Source organism: Nannospalax galili, unplaced genomic scaffold (assembly GCF_000622305.1).
Source record: "Nannospalax galili isolate Female #2095 unplaced genomic scaffold, S.galili_v1.0 scaffold806, whole genome shotgun sequence".
NCBI lineage: Eukaryota > Metazoa > Chordata > Mammalia > Rodentia > Spalacidae > Nannospalax > Nannospalax galili.
Window position 1 is genome coordinate 141029 of NW_008355419.1, and position 24253 is coordinate 165281.

At 52.9% G+C, this 24253-nt stretch overlaps 2 protein-coding genes across 6 annotated transcripts in view; one reads left to right on the forward strand and one right to left on the reverse strand.

Annotated features, from left to right (window-relative positions):
• The window catches only part of Perm1 (PPARGC1 and ESRR induced regulator, muscle 1), a 40242-nt gene extending 37576 nt beyond the window's left edge, over positions 1 to 2666 (reverse strand). Inside the window, exon 1 of the mRNA XM_008852560.2 lies at positions 2632 to 2666. The gene's annotated coding sequence lies outside the window, so the exon portion shown is untranslated. The remainder of the gene's footprint in view (positions 1 to 2631) is intronic.
• Positions 1 to 24041, forward strand: part of Agrn (agrin) — a 32928-nt gene extending 8887 nt beyond the window's left edge. Inside the window, exons 1-38 of one of the 5 annotated variants that reach the window (XM_008852556.3) lie at positions 2875 to 3386; positions 3844 to 3891; positions 9707 to 9922; positions 9989 to 10213; positions 10317 to 10541; positions 10705 to 10911; positions 11919 to 12137; positions 12210 to 12404; positions 12487 to 12687; positions 12785 to 12933; positions 13019 to 13124; positions 13855 to 13971; positions 14051 to 14215; positions 14356 to 14499; positions 14586 to 14710; positions 14784 to 14889; positions 14976 to 15308; positions 15413 to 15550; positions 15976 to 16103; positions 16218 to 16332; positions 16411 to 16530; positions 16646 to 16993; positions 17088 to 17280; positions 17468 to 17683; positions 18079 to 18308; positions 18397 to 18531; positions 18721 to 18820; positions 18911 to 19075; positions 19263 to 19374; positions 19564 to 19575; positions 19801 to 19917; positions 20059 to 20251; positions 20335 to 20422; positions 20606 to 20629; positions 21483 to 21515; positions 21775 to 21999; positions 22308 to 22411; positions 22677 to 24041. In XM_008852556.3, the coding sequence (XP_008850778.1) occupies positions 3239 to 3386; positions 3844 to 3891; positions 9707 to 9922; positions 9989 to 10213; positions 10317 to 10541; positions 10705 to 10911; positions 11919 to 12137; positions 12210 to 12404; positions 12487 to 12687; positions 12785 to 12933; positions 13019 to 13124; positions 13855 to 13971; positions 14051 to 14215; positions 14356 to 14499; positions 14586 to 14710; positions 14784 to 14889; positions 14976 to 15308; positions 15413 to 15550; positions 15976 to 16103; positions 16218 to 16332; positions 16411 to 16530; positions 16646 to 16993; positions 17088 to 17280; positions 17468 to 17683; positions 18079 to 18308; positions 18397 to 18531; positions 18721 to 18820; positions 18911 to 19075; positions 19263 to 19374; positions 19564 to 19575; positions 19801 to 19917; positions 20059 to 20251; positions 20335 to 20422; positions 20606 to 20629; positions 21483 to 21515; positions 21775 to 21999; positions 22308 to 22411; positions 22677 to 22834 (5883 nt within the window). In that variant the 5' untranslated portion in view covers positions 2875 to 3238 and the 3' untranslated portion in view covers positions 22835 to 24041. Of the gene's footprint in view, positions 1 to 2874; positions 3387 to 3843; positions 3892 to 9706; positions 9923 to 9988; positions 10214 to 10316; positions 10542 to 10704; positions 10912 to 11918; positions 12138 to 12209; positions 12405 to 12486; positions 12688 to 12784; positions 12934 to 13018; positions 13125 to 13854; positions 13972 to 14050; positions 14216 to 14355; positions 14500 to 14585; positions 14711 to 14783; positions 14890 to 14975; positions 15309 to 15412; positions 15551 to 15975; positions 16104 to 16217; positions 16333 to 16410; positions 16531 to 16645; positions 16994 to 17087; positions 17281 to 17467; positions 17684 to 18078; positions 18309 to 18396; positions 18532 to 18720; positions 18821 to 18910; positions 19076 to 19262; positions 19375 to 19563; positions 19576 to 19800; positions 19918 to 20058; positions 20252 to 20334; positions 20423 to 20605; positions 20630 to 21482; positions 21516 to 21774; positions 22000 to 22307; positions 22412 to 22676 lie in introns of those variants that run through there. The other 4 variants (XM_008852552.3, XM_008852557.3, XM_008852554.3 and 1 more) reach the window with 4 other exon arrangements.
• Positions 24042 to 24253: the final 212 nt, after the last annotated feature.

Genomic DNA, 24253 nt, shown 5'->3' on the forward strand with positions numbered 1-24253 from the left:
GACCAGAGGGGTGAGCCTGGCACAGGATCGTGCTCATTCTTGGGCATGAGCCTGTGGGGGCCATAAAGGCTGAATGATTTTGTCTAAAAATCCCAAAATAACTCCAGTAGTCTGCTCCCCTCCCCCCACTGGCCTGGAACCTCAAAGGCCCTTTGTCTTTTGAAGGCATCCTGCCCTGCAGGGGGCTCAGACACTGACTGGGGTTTGGTAGAGCCAGGCAGGCTGGGCCCAATGGACCTCAAACACCATTTCAGTGTTGCCCTGGGTTGACTAGGGACCCCATATAAGCACTAAAAAAACTAACCTACTGAGAACTCTTCAGTAGCAGATCTTAGGATCTCTGCTTGGTGGTATGGGGTAGGAGGAGGTTGCAGCAAATTACCCAGGAGCACTTGAAGCCTCTTCAAGCTCTTACCCAGGACTCCCGGACTCCCAGATCCTGGTTTCTATGCTTCCTGTAGTGTACATTGGAATATTCCAGGACTGAAACAGCATCCAATAGCATCATGTGGTCTGCTGGGTGTTGCCTAAGGTACTTTTTCTGTGGGGCAGTGAGGCAAATAAAAGATGAGCTGCACTGAGCTTCCCAGTTTTAAGTCCTCTTGGCTTTCTAGGCTCTGTCTGAGCCAAGCCCTGTCCTGGGAGGTAATCGCTTAGACCCTCTCCCTGGTGCTAGGGGAGCTATTTGTGTGCTGTGGGCAGTGCCAAGGTCCAGTAGGATGCATTTGGGGCCAGAGCTCCCCTGAGGAAAGGTGAGGTCAGCTAAGAGTGGAGTCCCCCAGTGATAAGATGTATTGTTGCCCTAGACTTCAAGTATAGTGCTTAGAACCCCACTTTATTTTTATTTATTTATTTGGTCTTTTTGAGATGGGGTCTTCCTGTAACCCCAGCTGGCCTGGAATTCACTATGTAGACCAGGCTAGTCTCAATCTCACAGAGATCCACTTGCCTCTGCTTCCTGAGTGCTGGGATTAAAGGCATATGCCACCACACCCAGCTAGAACCCCACATTATTTTAGAGTTTCCTGCAAGATTTCATTAGAAGAGTGAGCTTGGGGCCACAAAAGATGGAGGACCTGTGAGGCAGGGGTGACTCCAGTGGGATGTGGCACTTCATGCCTAACCATAGAATGGAAAGGAATGGGGCAGAGAAGCTGGATATGAATATCCAATATAGCTGAGGTGGGATATGGGGGTTTAAAGAAGAGCTTGTCTTGATGAATCAGGAAGGAATGGGCACAGTGGGGGTACCAGGGGACTTTGGAGTGGGTTTATCTAAAGGTCGTGTGGCAGTGGGGCCATTTCTAGCCAGTGTGCAGTGAGTGTAGAGTCTTAGGGCCCCAGGAAGGGCTCTCCGAAGGACAGAGCAGAGGCGCCCCACAGACCTAAGCCAAGGGCCTCTGGTAGAGAGGTGTGGCTTTCCCAAGATGGACTGAGTGACCATAGGTGACTAAAAGGGGGGACTTGCTGATGGCAGATGCAGAGGCCTGACTAGAACCTGAATTTTGAGTACTGTGTGCCTGTTGGTATAACCAAGTTTGTGGTATGGAGGGCTATTAGTGTGATTTCAGCTGAGGTGGAGGAGGGTCAGCAGGAGGTTGGGTATGTCAGATAGAACAATGCAGAATTCCATCCCCTCCAAGCTTGTGGAGAGCTAGGAACCTTTCCTAACAGAGGCCAGGAAAAGGGGCTACCTCACAGAACCCAGGTAGAGATGTCTAATTACTGAATAGGGATCCCAGGTGGACTTGGCCTGCATCCCAATCCCTCTGCTCCCTTCCTGTGATTGCCCCAAGTGGAGTTTGCAAAGTGGCTTCTAGAGGGTAGTCAAGGCTCAGATTCAAGGGATGGTGGAACTTTGCATGGGACTCATTGGCATGTGTTCTCGCTTCAGGGAAGTTAAGTGAATGGGTGATTTTGAGGTGTTGGTGTTATTTACTAAAGGAAAGGTAGGTGAGATGATTTCTGGACCTATCATCTCACTCTCTAGCTTGTACTCTACCTGAGGACCTTAAATGCCACTTGGGGATCCCCCCTCCACACCAGAGTAGAGTCAGCAGAACAGAAACACAAGCACATACACAATGGCATGCATAAGCACACAACAATTGAACCCCAGAGCTAAGTCCTTCCTGTAGGCCCAAGTCCTCTGTGGTGACTCACCAATCTTTCAGCCCAGCAGGGCATTAGCCCAGCCTGCTAAGGGTGATAGGGGAAAAGGACAGCCTCTGCATATATCACAGCCTCAGCTGCCCCTCCCACTTGGCTTGCCTCCCTTCACTGCCCCTGTGGGGTGGGGGCCAAGCACCTGCCTCTCCAGGCCCAACCTCTCCTCCCCTACCCCAACACAGCACCTTACCCACTCCTGACCCTCCCTTGGCACAGCCGATTTCGAGTGCCATTGCCCTCCCACCACCTGCCCCTCCCTTGGTCTGCCCCCATTCCAGTATCACCCCACACCCACTCTGATCCCAGCTGCTCTGTCCCTTTTGTATGTCTTGCCCTCTTCGCCTTCATCCACCCCAGTCTCTTTTACTCCCACTCCCTGTGGAAGATGGGGTCCCCAGAGACATCTTTCTTTGTCTCTGCTTACTGCCTCCGCCCCCACAGCTCCCTTCTCCCCTCACTCACCGCCCCAGCCTAGCGAGGACAAGGGGAGCTGGTGCTGCTGCTGCTGCTGCTGCTGCTGCTGCTGCTCCTGCTCCTGGTCCTCCTCCTCCTCCTCCTCCTCCTGCTGCTGCTGCTGCTGCTACTGCTAGAGGAGGTGGGCAGGCGCCTCCGCAACCCGCTCTTTATTCTCTCCAATGCCGTTGCTCCTCCCGCCGCTGCCATCGTGCTCCTCCCGCCTCTGCTAGGCTAGAGCAGACAGGCCCCACGCCCGCATCCCTGGTCCCTGCCGCCTCTCCTGCAGTGCGGACTCCAGGGGCTACAAAGAACAGCGCCGGCTGGTGGGCGGAAGGATTGAGGCTAACGGGTTGCCCTGGCTCTTCGTCATCCTTTGCCTGCTTCTGAGTCCACATTGGGGATTTCTACTTCGAGAGAATTCTGCATATCTCCCACCATGGGACTGGATGTCTGGGGAGGGTCTAGTGCCCTCCAGGCCATGACTGGCTAAACTTTGAGAGCACCGCTGCCATCTGCTGCCTCAGGGCACCCAGCATGGGGAGCGTAGCCCCGAAGAGGCCTAAGGGCACTCCATAAGGACTCCCATACCCAGGAAGTGGGCTGGAGCTGTACCATGCCTCCACTGCCACTGGAACGCAGCCCCGGGCAGCAGCCTGGTGCCTCCTTGCTGGTTCGGTACTTCATGATCCCCTGCAACATCTGCTTGATCCTGTTGGCTACTTCTACGCTGGGTTTTGCAGTGCTGCTCTTCCTTAGCAACTGTACGTGGCTGCTGGGTGTGGGTCTGTTCTGCTTGATGAGCCCTTCATCTCAGCTGCCAAGGATTTCAGGGCAGGCAGGGTTAAACGAGTCAGGGGGCTGTAGTGTCACTTAGATGGGCCATCTCTGGACCATTCTAGATTCGTAAGCCCCTTGAGACCTGCGTTTGTGCTCCTAGTGGTGCTGACCCTCATCCTGATCTGCTCTTAGGGAGTTAGCAAGGGGGTATCTGTATTGGGGTTGGAAACAGGCAAAGGTTGGACTCATTTGGGAAAAGCAGTTGGCCATTAAGCTAGAGATGTAGAGAAAAGGCAAGAGCCTTTTACACTTATACTTAAGTCTTCAGTCTTGGCCAGTGACTTTCCCAGCCTTGATGATTGTAACTGGAGCAGAGAAATTAGGTATGAGTGGGCAGAGTACCTGTTCAGAGGGGCCTAACTTTTCTTTTGTTTTTTCCAGACAAACCTGGGACCCACTTCACTCCAGCACCTCCTATGCCTCCTGATGGTGAGTAGGGGCAACAGTAGATGGCAGGCTGATCGTGGGGGTGAAAAATGGACAAGGTTACCAGGGTTGGAGCTGTTCTGGGGTATGTATACCATGTGTGTTTGGAGGAGGAGGCTGGACAAGGGAACCTGGATCCTTGGGAGTCCATAGGGGTCTTGACTACTGGCCAGTATGCTCCTGAGCAGGACTTTAACTTCTCTTAGGCTCAAAACTAGAGACCAGTTCTAGAATCCATAAGTTGTGAGATGACCTTAGACAATGTGTGTGGGGGTTGGATGGGAAACTGGAGTCAGTTTGTGGAAGGATTCTTTTTCTTTGTTCTCCCTTTTCTCTGTTCAGGAAAGGGTGGGGCTGGACAGGGGCTTGAAACAGGCAGAAGCACAGAAGGGAAATTGGGCTGGGTGGGGCAGCCAGTGAAGCTTTCTAAGTTGGAACCTGGAGGGCCTAGGGTCTTTCCCTAGGATGAGGGAGGAAGCAAGTGATGGAAGGGCCAGACTGACCTTTTTTATGGCATTGTGGGCTGGGGCCAGGTCTCCCATGGAGGCTGCTAATATGTAGACTTCTGTAATTGAGCTGATGTTAGAAAGAAGAAAAACTGACAGTCTTTTTTAAAAAGGCAAGGATGGGGTAGACTGTGGCTCTGCTACCCCAGCCTGGGTCCTCACAGCCAGTGGGTCATAGTTCCCAACTTTGCTCTAGCACCTGCCCCATTAATTCTGCTACCTGGGCACTTGTCCAGTTTCACTGAAGTCATATATGTTGAGTTCTCTTACATGGAGCAAAACCATGGTTCTGTTTTGACTAGGACATGGGTTGGGAGGACATCAGGGAATTCTAGGATTGTGGTTATGGGTGTCACTATGAGGATAGACCCCGTGGTTCTAGGATGCATCCCTGGGTTACACAGTCTGGGTTATTTCCTGGGTCTTGAGAGTAGAGGAGATAACCTGGCAGTTCCAGGGCCTCCCTCCCTCTAACATGTGCTGGGAGATAGAGTAGGGCAACCCTGGGGGCCTCAGCCACCTGTAAAACCAGTTAGGTTGTTTGTTTTCCTGGGAGTGAGGGACCCAGGCACCCAAAAGCAGGAACTAGATTGAGATAATAGTACAGTGGAGGGTCTCTCCTGTCTTAATAGCCATCTGGGCAAGAGTCATCTGTAACCAGCTGCTCTTTATCCCCTGAGACTATAGTGTTAGAGTGTGTTTTTTGACACACTTATCCACTGGGCTTTTGATCCCAAGGGCACCTAACTGGACAGTGTACGGGTACAGTGGAAATGCAGGCTAACAGTGGTGGGACCCCCTGTCCTAGCCCTGACACCAGTGCACTTCCTCAGGCTGCTCCCCCAAGACTCAGAAGGCCCTTTGGAGTCCCAAGCCAAAGGGTGTTGAGGGGAGCCTATGCTTCTCAGGTGCTTCTGCTTGGGGGTCATTGTCAGGGCAACTGGTCACCACTCTATGGTATGCGACCTTCAGTATTACTGGAGCTACAGAGAACATTGGCTAGATAGATGAATGAGTGAGTAATCTGCCTGTGTCAGACTGCTTTCTTCCTGTTGGACTGGGATCCAGGAGGAAGGGACTGTCATTTCTCTACATCTTAAAAGAAGACGCCCAATCCCTCCCAGTGGGATGGGCTATGAGGAGGTAGAATTTGTCCTCTAACATGGTGCCTGGGGCTAGATTTGAATGTTCACAGACTAGGGCCAAGAGACCTGAAGCTGTCAATACTCAAGGTGGGCTCAGAAGGTATCCTCCTCCTTGGCATTATCAGCTCACTGTCCTGAAGCCCCAAAAGCTGCCAAATGTACTTTTTCTTATATACACTATATTCCCCACAACTACACATGCAGACCTCTTATCCCCACCCAGATGTCTTTTGCACACTCTGGATATATGCCATAGCCATACACACATACAAACACTCATGCCACACATAAATGGCCTCAAGCAGGGCTCACGGGCATCTGTTCCATCTTCCAACCCACCCAAGACTAGGAGGAAAGTTAAATATACACTCCACCACTGTGGTGGCTATAAAAAGTTCCTGACGCCTCCAGTATCGCATGGAGAGAGATTGCCTGGGCAGGAAGCTAGGAGGCCAAGAAGGATTTCCACAAGGGCTAAGCGTGGCACATACTGGGGTGGGGGGACAGAGGTGATCCATTGGAGACTTATTACTCATAGGTGTGGGTGTGCCACCTGCATTTATGAGAGGCAGTCTGAAGAACTGACCAGGAACACAGATAGGGACTAAGCTGAGCTTAGTGTTTATTAGCACTGTGGCTTTGTCAGGAAACCTCTCTGAGCCTCTGCTTCTTTCCTGCTACATGGGACATTGCATGTGATAATACTTGGGTGGTGCTTAAGGCATTGCATGTGATGATACTTGGGTGGTGCTTAAGGCTCAGGGTGTGGCTTTTGCAACAGTTCTGCCTGCTCTTGTGTAGGAATGTATGCATGTGCCATTACTCCATCCACCTGTCTTCAGGTAGTCTCAGATATTATCTATTCTTATATTCAGTAAAGAAACTTGTCTTGAGGGCAGGCAAGATGGCTTAGCAGTTAAGAACATACTGCTCTTCCAGAGGGCCAGAATTTGTTTTGATTCCCAGAACCCATGTCAAGTGACTCAAACTACCTGTACCTCTAGCCCCAAGGGTATCCAAAGTCTCTGGCTTCCACAGTCACCTGCGCTCATGTGAAGATACACATATATACATAATTAAAGATAAAGTAAATCCAGAAAATTAAAAGAGAAAGAAACTTGTCTTGATCTGTGATCACCTGGTCCTGTGAGAAAGAGATGCATATAAACAATCACCTTGAGGCAAGAAACAAGATTTAAGGGAACATCCCTTACCAGCTATGTGAGGTGGATGCGTTTGTCCTGGAGGTGGTGGATGCTTCCCAAGCTGGCTCTCTTGGCTGGCTTTCTCTCTCTCTCTGTCTGTCTGTCTTTTTGAGACAGGGTTTTCCTATAGCCCCAACTGGTGTCACCATGCCTGGCTTCTCTCTCTTTTTCTTTTAACTATTTATTTTTATTTATGTGTATATATGCATACACACATGTGCCCTGGTTTGCATGTGGAGGTTAGAATATAGTTATTTCTCTCCTTACACCACGTGGGTCCTGGGGATCAAACTCAGGTGGTCAGACTTGGTAGCAAGTGCCTTTACCCGCTCAGCCATCTCACTGTCCTGACTGACTCTTGATAAGTTACTTGGTTGTAGAACCAGGGACAGAGTCAAGATGGGCACTGTACACTCTTTTTTTTTTTTTTTTTTTTTTGTTTTTTTGGGACAGGGCCTCCCTTTACCCCCCGCTGGCCTGGGGCTCATTGTGTAGACCACGCTGGCCTTGAACTCACCACCTAAGTGCTGGGACTAAAGGCATGTGCCACCAAGCCTAGCACTCTAAACCCTGGATTTGCTACAGAACTTCAGTGCAGGCCCTTTGTTGTTACTATTTTTGCTTTATTTTGTTGAAGCAGAGTCTTATACTTGTAAAGCAATACCTGGCTTTAGTGCATAGGTTCTTGGTAGTTGAGGAATAGCTACACTTGGCTATGGCATTGGCCTGGGGAAGGTTGACTGGGTCAGAGTGATCAGGTAGAGCGAGAGCGAGAGAGAGGCCCTAGAACACAGATACTTAGCTAGCCAAAGAACTAGGTGCTAGGCACAGACTCAAGGTCTGGACCTGGGGAGATCTTGGTCAGTAGCCCAGGAGCACAGCCAGCTTGGCATCAGCAAACTCCTGTTGGATTTGACATAGGACTCCCAGGGAACTTGGGTAATAGAATGTGAGGATGGTACCACAGGAAAGAAAAGGGTAAATGGGAGGGAGGTGTTGGTCAGGCATGAAGACAGACCATTGGTGGATATAGCTTAAGTTTGTTTTGAACCAAGACAGAGGAGGCTGCTGGGGCTGCAACCCTATTACTGCACTTCATAGCACTTGCTCTACCTAGCACTTCACTTAGACCACTCCTCTAAACTTTATAGGCATTAGCAAACCCACAGTCCTGGAAATAGGTACTTATGGTCCCCATTTATAGAACGGGAAGGGAAAACCAAGGCATGAGGGCTTGGCTCTAAGAGCTGGGGCTGGTAAGCACAAGCCTGCACAAGTCATAGGGAAATCTGGCAGAGGTTTCTATAATTGCAGCCTTCTAGGCAGAAGCAAGGCTACCCAGATAAGCAAACAAGAGAGGTTGAATAGGCCATTGCTATGGCAACAGCTGGCTCTAGCCCCCAATTCACCTTCTAGGAGATGTACAGGACTGCTTCTGGTTCATTTCTGAGCATGCTAGGAGGTGATGGGGGCCTTGCTTCCCGTGACTTATTAATGATAATTATACCCAAGTATATATTTATATTAGATCTAGGCAGCTGTAGTTCCTAAAGGGCCCACGCCACTCATGCTTCATCTTCTCAAGTGGGTACCAGTCCCAATGCCATGCTAGGAGGACAGTGACTGCCCCAACTTTAAATGTATCCGTGTCTACTTTACATCCGTACTTAGTGAACGACACCTGACACAAATACACCCCTGCCCTCTGCCAGCTTCACAGGCTGCTTAGAGATTAGGAACAGGGTGTATGCTAGACATTGCTGTCTGTAACAGCAGACTAAATGTTAGAGAATGAAGTCACATGCCCAGATCTTGTGTGAATGGGTGTGTGAGGAGGAGTATAGGGGCAGTTGTACCGGGAGGGCACTCAGAGGACTTGGGTGAGGACATTTCCTGAGATGGAGTGCCCAGGAAGACAGCAGGGGTACTTGTATGATCTGTGTGATCCCAGAGAAACTTTTGCACTGCCAACTTGAGGCCGAGTGGGAAGTACTAGAGAGTTATGCACAGGGGAAGCTGGCTGTGGGGGCCTGGATAGTGAGAGGAGAGTGGCCAGAGAGAAGACTTTGAAAGAGAAAAGATCACAGGAGCAGGGCAGGAGAGTGTGCTTTTGGAAGGGAGGGAGGCTAGACCTACTAGAGAGGCAAGTGGTCTGGGAGGACGATGAAGGAAAGAAAGCGGCTCATCAAGCCTGTAGGAAGGTAAAAGAGATATAGGGAGTCAGAGGGAGGCTTCAGAAGACTGTGGAGATGGTCTTCACTGGGATGTGGCAGGCAGAGGTCTGGTGGATACAGAGGCAACTCCTCAGAAAAAGCCCCACCGAGACCTAAGATGAGGTGAACCTGAGTTTTGGCCCTCATAGCCAATTTCCCCCATTCACATGCCTCAGTTCCTACCCTAGCCTCAAGCTGGCAGGTAAGGATCTCTCTGGGATCACAAAAGTACCTCCTATCCTCCTGGGCCTCTCCACCTCAGTAAATGTCCTGACCCAAATCCTCAAAGGCCCTCCCAATGCAACTACATCCCCTACATTCAGCCTCAGGAACCTGTCCACACAAAGCTGAGCTTTGTGGCTGATGTGGGTGGAGCTGGAGCATCCATAACTGGCGCCCTCTCCTACTGTTTGTTAGGGCCTATGGAATAGGCTGGGAGTGAATGCTTTGTCCTGTTGTGGAAATAGGAACTCTATGGTTGTAAGTTGTAGGATGAGGGAAACTATCTTATGAGGTAAGGCTCAGGCTGGTGGGGGAGCCTTCCAGAGGTAGGATTAAGTGTGGGCACCAACATGGGGCAGTTGTGGGCACTCTTGTGTCTGGGTGTGAACTTAAATGTGTGTTGTGGGTGTATCTGTCCATGAGGTTTGAACACAAATAGTATGTCACAAGAACTCCTGGGTGTCTGAACTAGGAACAGATTCCTGGTTAGCCTGACTCTGAATACCCCTTTTCTGGTCTAACCTCAGTATGCAGGGGAATGTTGTGTGGCTTTGGCGCTGTGTGTGAACCCAGTATTGAGAATCCAGGCCAGGCCTCCTGTGTGTGTAAGAAGAATGCCTGCCCTGCTGTGGTGGCCCCTGTGTGTGGCTCTGATGCTTCCACCTATAGCAATGAGTGCGAGCTACAGCGAGCTCAATGCAGCCAGCAGCGACGCATCCGCCTCCTTCGCCAGGGACCATGCGGTAAGTGAGTGTGGGCAGCATTGGGGGCCAGGTAGACAGCATAACCTAACTCTTCCCATCCCACAGGGATCCGGGACCCCTGTGCCAATGTTACTTGCAGTTTTGGCAGCACCTGTGCACGCTCAGCCGATGGACAGACTGCCTCATGCGTTTGTCCTGCAACCTGTCTTGGGGCCCCTAAGGGCATTGTGTGTGGCAGTGATGGTATTGACTACCCTGGCGAGTGCCAGCTGCTACGTCATGCTTGTGCCCGCCAGGAGCACATCTTTAAGAAGTTCAATGGCCCTTGTGGTGAGTGAAACCCTCTGCATGGCTTCCTTCTCCCACACATGATACCTCCCATTCTAAACCCCAGGACTGGCGACAGTCCCTGATTTTCACACTCCCATTCTAGACCCCTGCCAGGGCAACCTCTCTGACCTGAACCGAATCTGCCGTGTGAATCCACGCACAAGGCACCCAGAGATGCTCCTACGGCCAGAGAACTGCCCCGCCCGGCACATGCCTATCTGTGGAGATGATGGGGTCACTTATGAAAATGACTGTGTCATGGGCCGTACTGGGGCTGCTCGTGGCCTGCTCCTCCAGAAAGTTCGTTCTGGCCAGTGCCAGACTCAAGGTGGGTGCTCCCAGGGGAGGGACCTAGTCTTGCCACTGTGACTCATTAGACCCCAACTCCTACATACTCTTGTGTCTCAACTCATCACATCAGGTGTCCCTAAATCCCCTGCATACAGTTGATGTGATACTCTGGCCTGTTTGATCTCCTTGCCTACTCCCAGACCAGTGCCTGGAGACCTGCCAGTTCAACTCTGTGTGTCTATCCCGCCATGGCCGTCCTCGCTGCTCCTGCAATCGTGTCACCTGTGATGGGGCCTACAGACCTGTATGTGCCCAAGATGGGCACACGTATGACAATGATTGTTGGCGCCAGCATGCTGAGTGTCGGCAACAGCATGCCATTCCACCCAAGCACCAGGGTCCATGTGGTGAGCAGCCTAGGATCCAGCCAGATGCAGCTGGTCCTGTGTCATTCCTTGTTCCCATCATATACCATCTCCATTCCTTGTCATATACCTCCTGGGGTCCTGGGCTGGAGTCACTTGGGGAGGGTGCTGGTATGTGGAAGCTATGAAGAGGGGAACTCTGGGGTACCTGGGAGATGGGGCAAGGCAGCATGCACTTGGCCATTCTGCACGCTGTAGGTCTTCTTGTCCATTATCCATCTGTCTCCTCGCTACACAGGGTGCAGACTACTTGGGTGGGCAGGAATGAATGTGATGTTGGAGATCCCATATTGTTGGAGCACTGTGCAACCCCAAGTCCCTTAAAGATGGAGTCTCAGTTGAGATTTGGAGTACAGTGGAGAGGGTGGAGGAAGCTGGGCAGTGGCCAACATGTCTTTTTGGGCCAGTGGGCCACCATGGCCCTGCCTGGCTCTGCTGTCTATCTTGGTCAGTCCTCTGTCCATCTTTCTGGTCCTTCTTTCTGCATCTGTCTGTGTCTTCTTGGTCCTTCCTTCCCTCTCGGCTCCGCCTCTTGTGTCTTCCAGCCTGACCTGCTGGCAGGATGAGGTGCCGCGCCTGTCTGCCAGGAGCCCACAGCCTGAGGTCTGCCCCTGGCATGGCTGGGGGGAGTGGCTTGCTGCTGCCTGGCCTTCTGGTCCTCAGAGCAAGTTGACAGACACATTCTCCCCTGAGTGGCCCTGGGTGTGATTGTGGGGTTATACATGCATCCTATCCATGGGCAAAGAGCCTCTTCCCCGTGTGCATAAGTATCCCAGGGCTGCTGGTGGTCCAGGGTCCGTGGCCTACTGTGGGCAGACAGGAACTCTTATGTCCCCATCTATCTCTGTTGTGTCTGTCCCTTTCTCTGCTGTGTCCTATGCATCTAGCTCTTTCTCCACCATCCCCACCCTGAGAGGGGCTATTGCGTGGAGTGGGGGCTTTGCCCACAGCTGGAAGAGAGTGTGAACTGAGTACCACATCCTCCCCAGACCAGGCCCCATCCCCGTGCCGAGGAGTGCAGTGTGCATTTGGGGCAACGTGTACAGTGAAGAATGGGGAAGCTGTTTGTGAGTGCCAGCAGGTGTGCTCAGGTGTCTACGATCCTGTGTGCGGCAGTGACAACATCACGTACGGCAGTGTGTGCGAGCTGGAGTCTATGGCCTGTGCCCTTGGGCATGAAATCCGGGTGGCCCACAGAGGACCCTGTGGTCAGTGGTGAGCTAGTAGGTTGGGTTGGGAGGAGGCTTCTGGTCAACGTAGTGATGGAGCCTCCTCCCCAGACCGATGTGGACAGTGCCGTTTTGGAGCCCTATGTGAGGTAGAAACTGGACGCTGCGTGTGCCCCTCTGAATGTGTAGCCTCAGCTCAGCCTGTGTGTGGTTCTGATGGACACACATATGACAGTGAATGTGAGCTGCATGTCCACGCCTGCACACACCAGATCAGTCTACATGTGGTCTCAGCTGGACATTGCCGTGAGTGGGGCCAGGAGAACTGGGCTCCCATGATTTCCCCAGCCAGCATCTGCTAACTCCTGCTTCTCACCATCTCCTACAGAGACCTGTGGAGACGCAGTGTGCACCTTTGGGGCTGTGTGCTCAGCTGGACAGTGTGTGTGTCCCAGGTGTGAGCACCCTCCACCTGGCCCTGTGTGTGGCAGTGATGGTGTCACCTATCTCAGTGCCTGTGAGCTACGAGAAGCTGCCTGTCAGCAGCAGATGCAAATTGAGGAGGCCAGGGCAGGGCCATGTGAGCAGGGTAAGCTCAGGCAGCTGGCGTAGATAGCTGGTGTAAGCAGCTGGACCCCAGCTTCTGATGGCCACCTCATGAGTTACTCAGTTCTTATTCCCCACAGCTGAGTGTGGCTCTGGAGGCTCTGGTTCTGGGGAAGACAATGAGTGTGAACAAGAGATGTGTCGACAGCATGGTGGTATCTGGGATGAAGACTCAGAGGATGGGCCATGTGTCTGTGACTTCAGTTGCCAGAGTGTCCTGAGGAGCCCGGTGAGCACCCCAGTTCTCCTCTTGCTCCAGGGTGGGCACAGTGAGGAATGCACCAAGACTGTCCACACTGACCCCATTCTTCCAGGTGTGCGGCTCAGATGGGGTCACTTATGGCACTGAGTGTGACCTGAAGAAGGCCAGGTGTGAATCACAGCAAGAACTATATGTTGTGGCTCAGGGAGCCTGCCGTGGTGAGTGGCTGCACGGGGTATATCTGGCATATGGTGGCATATTCTTGTTCATTTGTGGAATAGCTTCTGTCTCCATGTGTTGGGGGTGGGTGGAGGGGGTTCCAAGATGAGGCTGTGGGCATACATTGCATGCTTTGGTGGCCTTGTCTCTTAAATGTACAGTGCCCAGTTAGCAAATGTACAGCAAGCACTTTGTATAAGCCAATCCAGGCTTCCAAACGAAGGCAACAGGGATATGAGGGGTACCCACTGGATGCTTTTGCTTGTGTAGGACAGTGACTGATGACACATACATCACAGTTATCATGTTTATTTACATGCACCTGCTTACATATGTGTTTGTGCATGTACATAGATACATGTATATGGTTGCAAATACAATGTTTTGGAGGAATGCAAATGCATATACATGTGTCTTCATATGTGTGCTAGTTTGTGAGACACACTTATCTGTGTATATGTCTGTGGTTCTGGTAATGTGTGCGTGGGGCTGTGTGTATCCCCTATCTATATTTGTAGCCTCATATGTTTTGTGGCTTTCAGATCCTGCATTTCAAGTATATCCTTACATGTGATACTGTTGATTTCACCATGACAGCCTCAATGTCTGTCATCAGCTCCTTGTTAAAGGAGCTGAGTGGTGTGACAGGCAAGGTTGAGGCAGAGTAGTTGGGCTTAGAATAAGCATTTAGCACTACATCAAATCTGAACCCTGCGTACCTTCCTGCAGGCCCTACTTTGGCTCCATTGCTGCCTGTAGCCCTCCCACACTGTACCCAAACACCCTATGGCTGCTGCCAGGACAATGTCACTGCTGCCCAGGGTGTGGGCCTGGCTGGTTGTCCCAGTGAGTACCTGAACCCAGCCCTGACCATCATCTGGCAGAGCTGTGCAGCTGCAGTGATCAGTGCTCCCTCCCCTTGTAGGCACCTGCCAGTGCAACCAACACGGCTCCTACAGTGGCACCTGTGACCCAGCCACAGGCCAGTGCTCCTGCCGACCAGGTGTGGGAGGCCTCAGGTGTGATCGCTGTGAGCCTGGCTTCTGGAACTTCCGTGGCATTGTCACTGATGGCCGCAGCGGTTGCACTCGTGAGTGATGGCCCCAAACACCCCTGAGTACCCACTCCCATCACTGCTCAGGTCTGGCCTGACCAATACCTGTCAGGGCTCTAGGGTAGGTTAGAGAAGCCTGTCCAGGTGTAGACCTTAGGTTCTTCCCTTCCCCCCAGCCTGCAGCTGTGACCCTCGGGGTGCTGTGAGGGACGACTGTGAGCAAATGACTGGACTGTGTTCCTGTAGGCCTGGTGTGGCTGGTTCCAAGTGTGGGCACTGTCCAGATGGTCAAGCCCTGGGTCCTGCTGGCTGTGAAGCAGGTAAGGGCAAGGGCTGGTGCTGACCCAGGGTTCCTTGTGCTAAAATGTGTACCTGAATTGGCAGGGGTATCTCATGTCTACCACAGACTCTTTGGCACATGTGACTTGTGTGGAGGTGCACTGTGAGTTCGGTGCATCCTGTGTAGAGGAGGCTGGTTCTGCCCACTGTGTCTGCCCAGCTCTCACATGTCCAGAGGCCAACTCTACCAAGGTAAGAAGTAGAATATGTGGAGAGAGATCTGGGTCGGGAGGCTTAACCCAAACACCTTTGCCCTACATCCCAGGTCTGTGGATCAGATGGTGTCACATATGGCAATGAATGTCAGCTGAAGACTATTGCCTGCCGCCAGGGCCTGGACATCTCTATTCAGAGTCTTGGCCCATGCCCGGGTAAGGACAGGGAACAACTACTTAGAACAGACCAGGAAGACCAGGCTCTTCCCTAACTTGAGTCCCTAACATCCCTTTCCTTGCAGAGACTGTTGTTCCTGGAACTTCCCCAACATCTGCATCTATGACTATCCCAGGGCTTGTCCTGAGCAAGACACTGCCATCCCCCTCAAGTGCCCCGCCCCTGGCTCCCAGCAGCACCACTCATGGCTGGCCTACTCCACCACCCACATCACAACCTCAGACCACAGCCAGCATCTCCAGGAGTACTGCATGGCCTGTGCTGACCGTACCCCCGACAGTACCCTCTGCTGTAACCAGTCTTGCCACATCAATCTTCAGCGAATCTGGAAGCACCTATGGGAGTGGCGATGAGGAGCTGAGCGGGGACCAGGAGGCCAGTGGGGGCGGGTCTGGGGGTGAGCAGGGCCTCAGGGACATGTGGGCAGGTCTGAGGGTGATGTGGGGGCAGAGCCTAAGAGTGGCTCCCACCTAGGGCCGGGCTTAGACTACACCTCCCCAGGACTCGAGCCCCCTGTGGGCAGCAGTGTGGTGACCCATGGGCCACCCATTGAGAGGGCTTCCTGCTACAACTCACCCTTGGGCTGCTGCTCGGATGGCAAGACACCCTCACTGGACTCAGAAGGCTCCAACTGTCCTGGTAAGTGAATAATGGGGAAAGGGTGGAGCTTGAGGAACAGCATGGATATGCCAGGAGTGCTGTCCCCGTACCCTGTGGCAACAGGTTGGTACAAGGTTATGATATTCTGGCTACAGCACATGAGAATATAGGGTTTGGGGGATTTGGCATACACATGCACTCTGGTCTCAGCCACTGAATATGCGTGTGTGCCCAGGACCCTGTGCCTAACCCGTCTTTCTCCTTGCAAGCCGGCTTGGGGCACCTGCTCCTAGGAATTGCCTGGTAACTGACGCCAGCCCTGCCCTGGGGTCCCCACTAACCCCATGATCATCTGACTAACATCCCCTGCCCTGCATCTCAAACGACTTGCTGTGGGGCTTGCTCCTGTGGCTGCCCAGGAGGCCAGATGGCACTGGCATGGCCTCACTGACCCTCCCCTACAGCTACCAAGGCATTCCAGGGTGTGTTGGAGCTTGAGGGCGTTGAGGGTCAGGAGCTGTTCTACACACCAGAGATGGCTGATCCCAAATCAGAGCTGTTTGGGGAGACTGCAAGAAGCATTGAAAGCACGGTATAAGAGTTTGTGGATATCCTTCCAGGACAGAACCAAATAACTGGTTCAAGGGGACCAGTTTTAGTGGAATTTAGATAGTGCCCAGTGTCCTCACCCATTCCCTGCCTACAGCTGGATGACCTGTTCCGGAACTCAGATGTCAAGAAAGACTTCCGGAGTGTCCACCTACGGGATCTGGGACCTGGCAGATCAGTCCGAGCCATTGTGGATGTTCATTTCGATCCTAGTAAGTTCCTTTGTCCGCTCTCATAATGTGTGCTGGCTACATGGAACCAGGTCATACTCAGGAGTCCCTCCTCCCCAGCCACAGCCTTCCAGGCACTCGATGTGGGCCGGGCCCTGCTCCGGCAAATCCAGGTATCCAGGCGCCGGGCCTTGGCAGTGAGGAGGCCTCTTCAGGAGCATGTGCGGTTCATGGACTTTGGTGAGTGCCAGGTTGGACACCAGCTCACCTGTCCTCCTTTTTCTAGCTTCCATTATCCTACCAGCTCTCCCTATGCCCTGCTCACTGAAGACCTGACAGCTCCCCTACCCTGCAGACTGGTTTCCAGCTTTCTTTACGGGAGCTGCAACAGGAGCCACGGCTGTTGTGGCCACTGCCAGAGCCACTACTATGAGCCGACTGCCCTTCTCTACTGTGACCCCACGAGTCTACCTCAGTCACACCAGCCGGCCCACTGGTAGAACCACAGCACCTCCCACCACACGCCATCCACCCACCACTGCCCTCAGCCGTGACCAGTCTCGGACCTCAGGCCCTCAACAACTCCCAAAGTCCTGTGATTCCCAGCCCTGCCTCTATGGGGGCACCTGCCAGGACCAGGATTCTGGCAAGGGTTTTACCTGTAGGTGTACTGCAAGCAGAGAGGGCACCATCTGTGAGAAAGGTAAGGTCACCTTGTGCCAGGGAGTCAGGGAGGCAATGAGTAGGTGGCAGGGTCACAGGTACTCCTCCAGTTTAGCCCTCCCTGTTCCCTGCAGTTCTACGTCCCTCTGTGCCGTCTTTTGAGGGCCACTCTTTCTTGGCCTTTCCCACTCTCCGGGCATACCACACGCTGCGCCTGGCACTGGAATTCCGGACACTGGAGCTTCAGGGACTGCTGCTCTATAATGGCAATGCACGTGGCAAGGATTTCCTGTCTCTGGCTCTGCTGGATGGGCATGTGCAGTTCAGGTGGGTATAATGGAGGGAGCAGTACATGGGCCTGGCTTCTATAGGTCAAATAGGCTATATGGTGACAGGGATAAACCCAAATCTGAAGGTAAGGGGTGAGGCTTATGGTGGGCCATGGGTGAGATGAGGTAGGCCAGGCCTGTGGTACGGCTGGACTGACATCCTGAGTCCCTGCTCCCATGTCCAGGTTTGATACAGGCTCAGGGCCAGCAGTGCTAACCAGCTCAGTGCCAGTGGAACCTGGACGCTGGCACCACCTAGAATTGTCACGACATTGGCGCCAGGGCACACTCTCTGTGGATGGTGAGACCCCTGTTGTGGGTGAAAGCCCCAGCGGCACTGATGGCCTCAACTTGGACACAGACCTGTTTGTGGGTGGCGTCCCAGAGGAACAGGCTGCCATGTGAGCAGGAGTAGGATGGGACTGGCTAGGCTCCTGGTTTCTGACTCTGTGGGTGACAAATGATGGGTGATAGAGGGATGGGTATGGATGGTGGCTGCAACTCTAACCTCAACCCAGACTCTGGCCCTCCAGTTATTGCTACTGTTCTGTTTGTGGGTGGTAACATGCTTTTGATGGAACCGCTGTAGATAGCCATCTCTGACCTTCAGTCCTGACACTTGACCCTTATCCTTACCTCTGTTTTGTTGATGGGACTGGCCACTCTGTGAACACAATAAGGGAAATGGGCATAGGGGTAACCCTAATCCCTAGCCCTAGTTTATGGAATATGTTAGTATTAGTATTACAGCTGATTGTGAGAGACTACCTCTGACCCTGACCCCGCCTGGTGGCAGGGTACTTGATCGAACCTCTGTGGGCATCGGCCTAAAGGGATGCATTCGTCTGTTGGACATCAACAATCAGCAGCTGGAGCTCAGCGGCTGGCAGGGGGCTACAGCCCAAAGCTTTGGCGTGGGAGAGTGTGGAGACCATCCCTGCCTGCCAAACCCCTGCCATGGTGGGGCCCTGTGCCAGGCACTGGAAGCTGGCATGTTCCACTGTCAGTGCCCACCTGGCCGTTTTGGTGAGAGCTAGCCTGGTGCCTGGGGGAAATCCAGGTGTTGTGGGCAGGGTCTTGTGTTTCCTGGGACTCCCATCCTATCTCCCCTCAGGCCTGACCTGTGCAGATGAGAAGAGCCCTTGCCAGCCAAACCCCTGCCATGGGACAGCCCCCTGCCGAGTGCTTCCCACAGGTGGGGTCAAATGCGAGTGCCCCCTGGGACGCAGGGGTGCCTTCTGCCAGACAGGTGGGCAAAGGGCTACTGGGGAGGGGATGAAGGGTTAGGGTGAAATTTCTTGGGTTGATTTGAGGTCTGATACGGGATCCAGTTAGGGTTATGGTTAAGACTAGTGTTGGATTTTCATTCAGTTAGATACAGGGCAGTAGAGAGCCCAGGGCCTGTTAATCTGTTTGATACCTGTTTGGCCCTCTGTAGTTTTGGAGACAGACACTGGCTCCCAGCCCTTCCTAGCTGACTTCAGTGGCTTCTCCTACCTGGAGCTGAAAGGCTTGCACACCTTCGATCGAGACCTGGGGTCAGTAGGGCAAGTGGGGGTGGTGAGGAAAGGGAGCCATCCTATTGGGAACAGTGAGTGACACATTCCCGCATCTCCATATGACCCCAGGGAGAAGATGGCACTGGAGATGGTGTTCTTGGCCCGTGAGCCCAATGGCTTACTTCTCTACAACGGGCAAAAGACAGATGGCAAGGGAGACTTTGTGTCCCTGGCCCTGCATAACCAACACCTGGAGTTCCGCTATGACCTTGGCAAGGGAGCTGCAGTCATCAGGTGGGCATACAGGGACTGGACTGGGGTTTGGGTAAGGCTGCCCAGGGTTGGCTCTGGACAACTGCATAGATTATAAGAAGGACTTTGGCGACAAGCCTGAAGTTGGGATAAAACAAGGGGTGTGTGGCAGTGTCACTGGGGCCCTGAATGAGCAGAGTCCAGAGTCTGCTCAGGTACCTCTTTACAGGAGCAAGGAGCCCATAGCCCTGGGCACCTGGATCAGGGTTTCCCTGGAGCGAAATGGCCGCAAGGGTGCCCTTCGTGTGGGTGATGGGCCTCGTGTGCTGGGGGAGTCTCCGGTGAGTGTCCAGGGTATGAGGAAAGCCCAAACCTTTCTCACCCTTTTCCCACCACTTCCCTTCTCCCCCAGGGCTTAAAAGCCTCTCACAGAACTGTTTTCTCTGTCCTGTGCCTTCATCTGTCTCCTTTCTGCCCCCACTGCTCTCTGGCTCTTGCTCTGCAACCCCCTACCCGCCTCCGGATGTCAGAAATCCCGCAAGGTACTGTTGGCCTTTTGCCCCTCTTAGCATCTCCTATACCCGTCCCTAGAGTAGCCCTTTTCCCACTAAGGCCCACATCTGCTATTTTTGTGTGATTAACGCTGCCTCCTAGATAGTAGGGGTGGGTGTGAGACATCAGATAATTGAGTACACTGGCCTGGAACTTGGCCTGCTCCTGCCCAATAGGTAGATCTCACACGGCCCCTTACCCTATGCCCTCTACAGGTGCCGCACACCATGCTTAATCTTAAGGAGCCCCTCTATGTGGGAGGAGCCCCTGACTTCAGCAAGCTGGCCCGGGCAGCCGCAGTGTCCTCTGGCTTCGATGGTGCCATCCAGTTGGTATGGGGGCAGATACCAGCCAGGGCTCTCCACAGTGGGGTGGAGGAAGGGCCATGATGTGAGGGGTTCTGCTCTGGGTGAGGACGATCTCATCAGAGAAGCAGCAGACTGTATGAAGACACTTCCTCTTCTCCCTTTCAGGTGTCTCTAAAAGGCCACCAACTACTGACTCAGGAGCATGTGTTGCAGGCAGTAGATGTCTCATCTTTTGCAGACCACCCTTGTACCCAGGCCTTGGGAAACCCCTGCCTTAATGGGGGCTCTTGTCTCCCAAGGGAAGCCACTTATGAATGCCTATGTCCAGGGGGATTCTCTGGGCTGCACTGCGAGAAGGGTGAGCACTGGCAGTCCAGGGCTAAGGCTGTACATGGTCTGGAGATCTCACCTGAGGTCTACTTCATCCCATCTGTCTCCCAGGGCTGGTTGAGAAGTCAGTGGGTGACCTAGAAACCCTGGCCTTTGATGGGAAGACATATGTTGAATACCTCAATGCTGTGATCGAGAGGTAACATGCAACTGGGAGCCAGGCACTCCTTCTACTTTCTGCTGTCGGCTCCTGTCTGTGCATGCCTTGCAGGGTGGGGGTGCTAGACTCTCCATACCTCCAACAACTTTGTAACCAGGAGGGAAAGCCCAGGATCTACCCCACCTCCTTCCTTCTTAAAATCTCTGTCTCTTTGTTTCCAAGCGAGCTGACCAATGAGATCCCAGCGTAAGTAGGCCCTTGGCTCCTACTTGCACCTTGGCACTCACTCATGTCCATCCTTTGCTCCTGACATCACAGTCTTGAGCCCCACTAAAAGTGGAATTTCCGCCTTGGATAGAGGATGGGGCCAGGGCCTATTTATGTACTGTTATGCCCTGGAAATAGTCCTCTCCCCAGGACACACCTACTGAGGGCCATTACTTCACCTACTCTGTGTGGCCACCTGGCCCTTCTGAGGCGCCAGTTCAAGTGTGGTTTTGTCCCTGTGTGTACATGTATACATATTTCCGTATGTGCATTTTTGCTTTGTGGGTGTGTATATGCACTATGTCTCATAAAAGTGTGTATGTGAGCCGGGTGTGGTGGCACACGCCTGTAGTCCCAGCACTTGGGAGGCAGAGGCAGGCGGATCTCTGTGAGTTCAAGGCTAGCCTGGTCTATATAGTGAGTTCCAGGACAGCTGGGGCTACAGGGAGACCCTGCTTCAAAAAGACCAAAAAAAAAAAAATGTGTGTATGCAAATGTGAGTTTGTTCAGGGTGTGTATGTGTGTGTGTGTGTGTGTGTGTGTACGCTCCAGAGTGTGCATTTCTAAGGTTACTGCCAGCAAAAGAGCCTTCATTCCCATTCTACATCACCCATGCCTTGCTCTTTGAACTACCTACTGGGCCATGTCACCCTCTGTGTCTGCACATTCATGTTGCACATGGGTCACTGCCAGGACACTTTGTGGGAGGCCATTGATACCCTGGGGTCATGCTTGCTCCTCCTCCCATCTGTACTTGTTGATAAGGGGACTTTGGCCCACATTCAGCCTCTCTGCCTCCTGCTTACTACTTCCCTCTCTTCCTGCTTCTAAGCCCTGCACCTCTGGATTCTGGGGCCCTTCTCAGGTAAGCACATGGTAGCACCTGAGAGACACCAAGTTGTCATCTCACCATGCGCCTGCCTGATCTCCCTGATCATTTCTGCCTAGCTGTCTGTTTGCCATTCCTCCTCTGTCCTACTGTTAGTGTTGTCCCTGCCCATCCAGTCACCAGCCTCTGGCCTCTGTGGTAGTGGCTCAAGCACTCTTGCTCTAATCTCTTTGTCCCCTGCTCCCTGCTCCCTTCAACCTTCCTAGAGACCATGACTAATCCCTTCACTTTTCAGTGAGAAGGCGCTACAGAGCAACCACTTTGAATTGAGCTTGCGCACTGAGGCCACTCAGGGGCTAGTGCTGTGGAGTGGCAAGGCCACAGAGCGTGCAGACTACGTGGCTCTGGCCATTGTGGATGGGTACCTGCACCTGAGCTATGACTTAGGTTCCCAGCCAGTTGTGCTGCGCTCCACTGTGAAGGTCAACACTAACCGCTGGCTACGAGTCAGGGCTCACAGGTCAGTGGGGCCCACTGAAAATAATAGTAAGTGGTACCTGAACTTGCTTAGCTGAGTTCTGATCAGTCACTCAAGGTCACTAGCTGCCTGAATAAAGGTCTGCTAGTGGGAAAGGGAGAGGAGGAAGGGACACGAAGCTGCAGGAGAAACTATTGCCATAGGGGTCTCATGGCCTCTAACCTGGCCCCCAGGATTTCATCCTCAGGATATGGTACCTGCAAGGCATGGGGTAGAAGGGATGTGGGGCTCAGGCTATGAAGGAGGCAGAGAAGGATTCCTTGACAGCCTTTCCCCACCTATCCTCTCAGGGAGCAAAGGGAAGGTTCTCTTCAGGTGGGCAATGAGGCCCCTGTGACTGGCTCTTCCCCACTGGGTGCAACACAACTGGACACAGACGGAACCCTATGGCTTGGTGAGTGGAGGTGGCCAGGGGAGGGGGCACCCAAGGGTCTTAGACTAAGGGATAAACTTTCCTAGAGCTGATACCTCAATCAGCCCCATATGGACAGCAGTTAGACTCATGAGAGCAGGATGGCATCTTCTCCCATATTAGCCCTGCAGATCCCAGACCACAGGGATCTGGGCACATGTGTAGCACCCACATTGATATTTAAGGGCTTGGTGGTCTCCATCTGTTGGTATCACTGCCTGATGACCTCCTAATGTCTGTCCTGTAGGAGGCCTGCAGAAGCTGCCTGTGGGGCAGACTCTGCCCAAAGCCTATGGCACAGGTTTTGTGGGCTGCCTACGGGACGTGGTAGTGGGTCACCGCCAGCTGCACCTGCTGGAGGACGCTGTCACCAAGCCAGAGCTAAGGCCCTGCCCTATTCCCTGAGCCGCCACCAGAACTTCTACCTTACTGTAATTATTTTCTATTTTTGTAAACTTGTTGCTTTTTGATATGATTTTCTTGCCCGCACGTTGGCCAGAAGGACTGCTGACCTGGCCTCCCTTCCATCCAGGCAGCTGTGCCACAGAGACAAACTGGTGCTGAGGGACTCTTTAAGTGGCAGCCTATAGCCCTGGGCTTCAAAGGCAGCCTTAGGCCACACTCCTCTGCCTAAGGCACCACACCTCAGCCCCTTGTACTGTGTGTCCCTTGCATTGCTCTTTTGTGTTCCCTGGCCCCCTCGCCAGCCCTATTTCCCCACGTCACTTACGCTTTATTGGATGAGAGCTGTGTCCCAGAGCAGTGGGGAGCTCCTGGGGTTGATTGGGCTCTTCCTTGGAGCAAGCCCCCTTGAGGCCATTGTCCCCACTTAAGCTGTTCCTGGGTGTGCTGAGGTCTAGGCTTATCTCAGACTAAGTCTGGACCCCTAGTGCCCCCTGCACCAATACTGTGACTTAGAAACCATATTACTATTGGAGCAGTACTTCACCTCCCCAAATATGTCTGCCTGTCCCAGGAGGCTAGAACAGAAGCCAGGCTTCATCTGTGTTGCCCTGACTGATACTCAGCTGGCCCTACCTACCTATCCAGCCACTCTGGACATGGCCATCCCATCTCCAAACTCCAGGCCACATGAGGAACCCATAAGAGGGAGTAGGCCACCGTCAGATGTGGTTGACCTCCATTGTTTGCTTGCCTAGGCAGACAATCTCCCTCTCCCCACCCCCTCTCTGAATGGGAGACTCAACCATATTCTTCAAGCATTGATTTTATTTGATGTCTTATGTGGAGGTGTTATTCTTGTCCTGATTCACAGCAACCCTCAATTGGTCTCGTGTGAGGGGTGGTTCATCTTTAAGTGATAGGGATCTGCCCAGTGTCCAGCCAAGGAACAGAGGTGGCAGAAATGGCTTAGAACCAGAAATGCCTTAAACTGCAATGATCATCTTTCTCTCCCCTCCACTCCTTGTCCTCAGTGTCTAGCACAATCATCTTGAGGGCAAGATCAGACAAAGTTGGTGGGGTGGCAGCCTGACCTTTCCTCTGCTAGGGTGGTCCAAGGCTGGAGGGAGCTGCGTGGTGTCAAGTTACTAACTCCAGTATTTGTCCATGTCAAACACCATGAAATAAAAGTCAGAAAACTTTAAAATAAGGGCTGTGTTTGTGCTTCCCACTTCCTAGCCTGGTAGCTTCTTGCTCAGATTCATGGACACAGGCTTCAAGCTCTCCTGGCCCTGGTGGAGGAAATGGAACCTGAACTGAGAATTCAGGGTTCAAGTGCCCTGTGGTAAACATGCACATTGATGCATATTGCTGGGAGCATGATGAAGGTATAAAGGTTAACTCCAGGCATCCTTCTTGGGC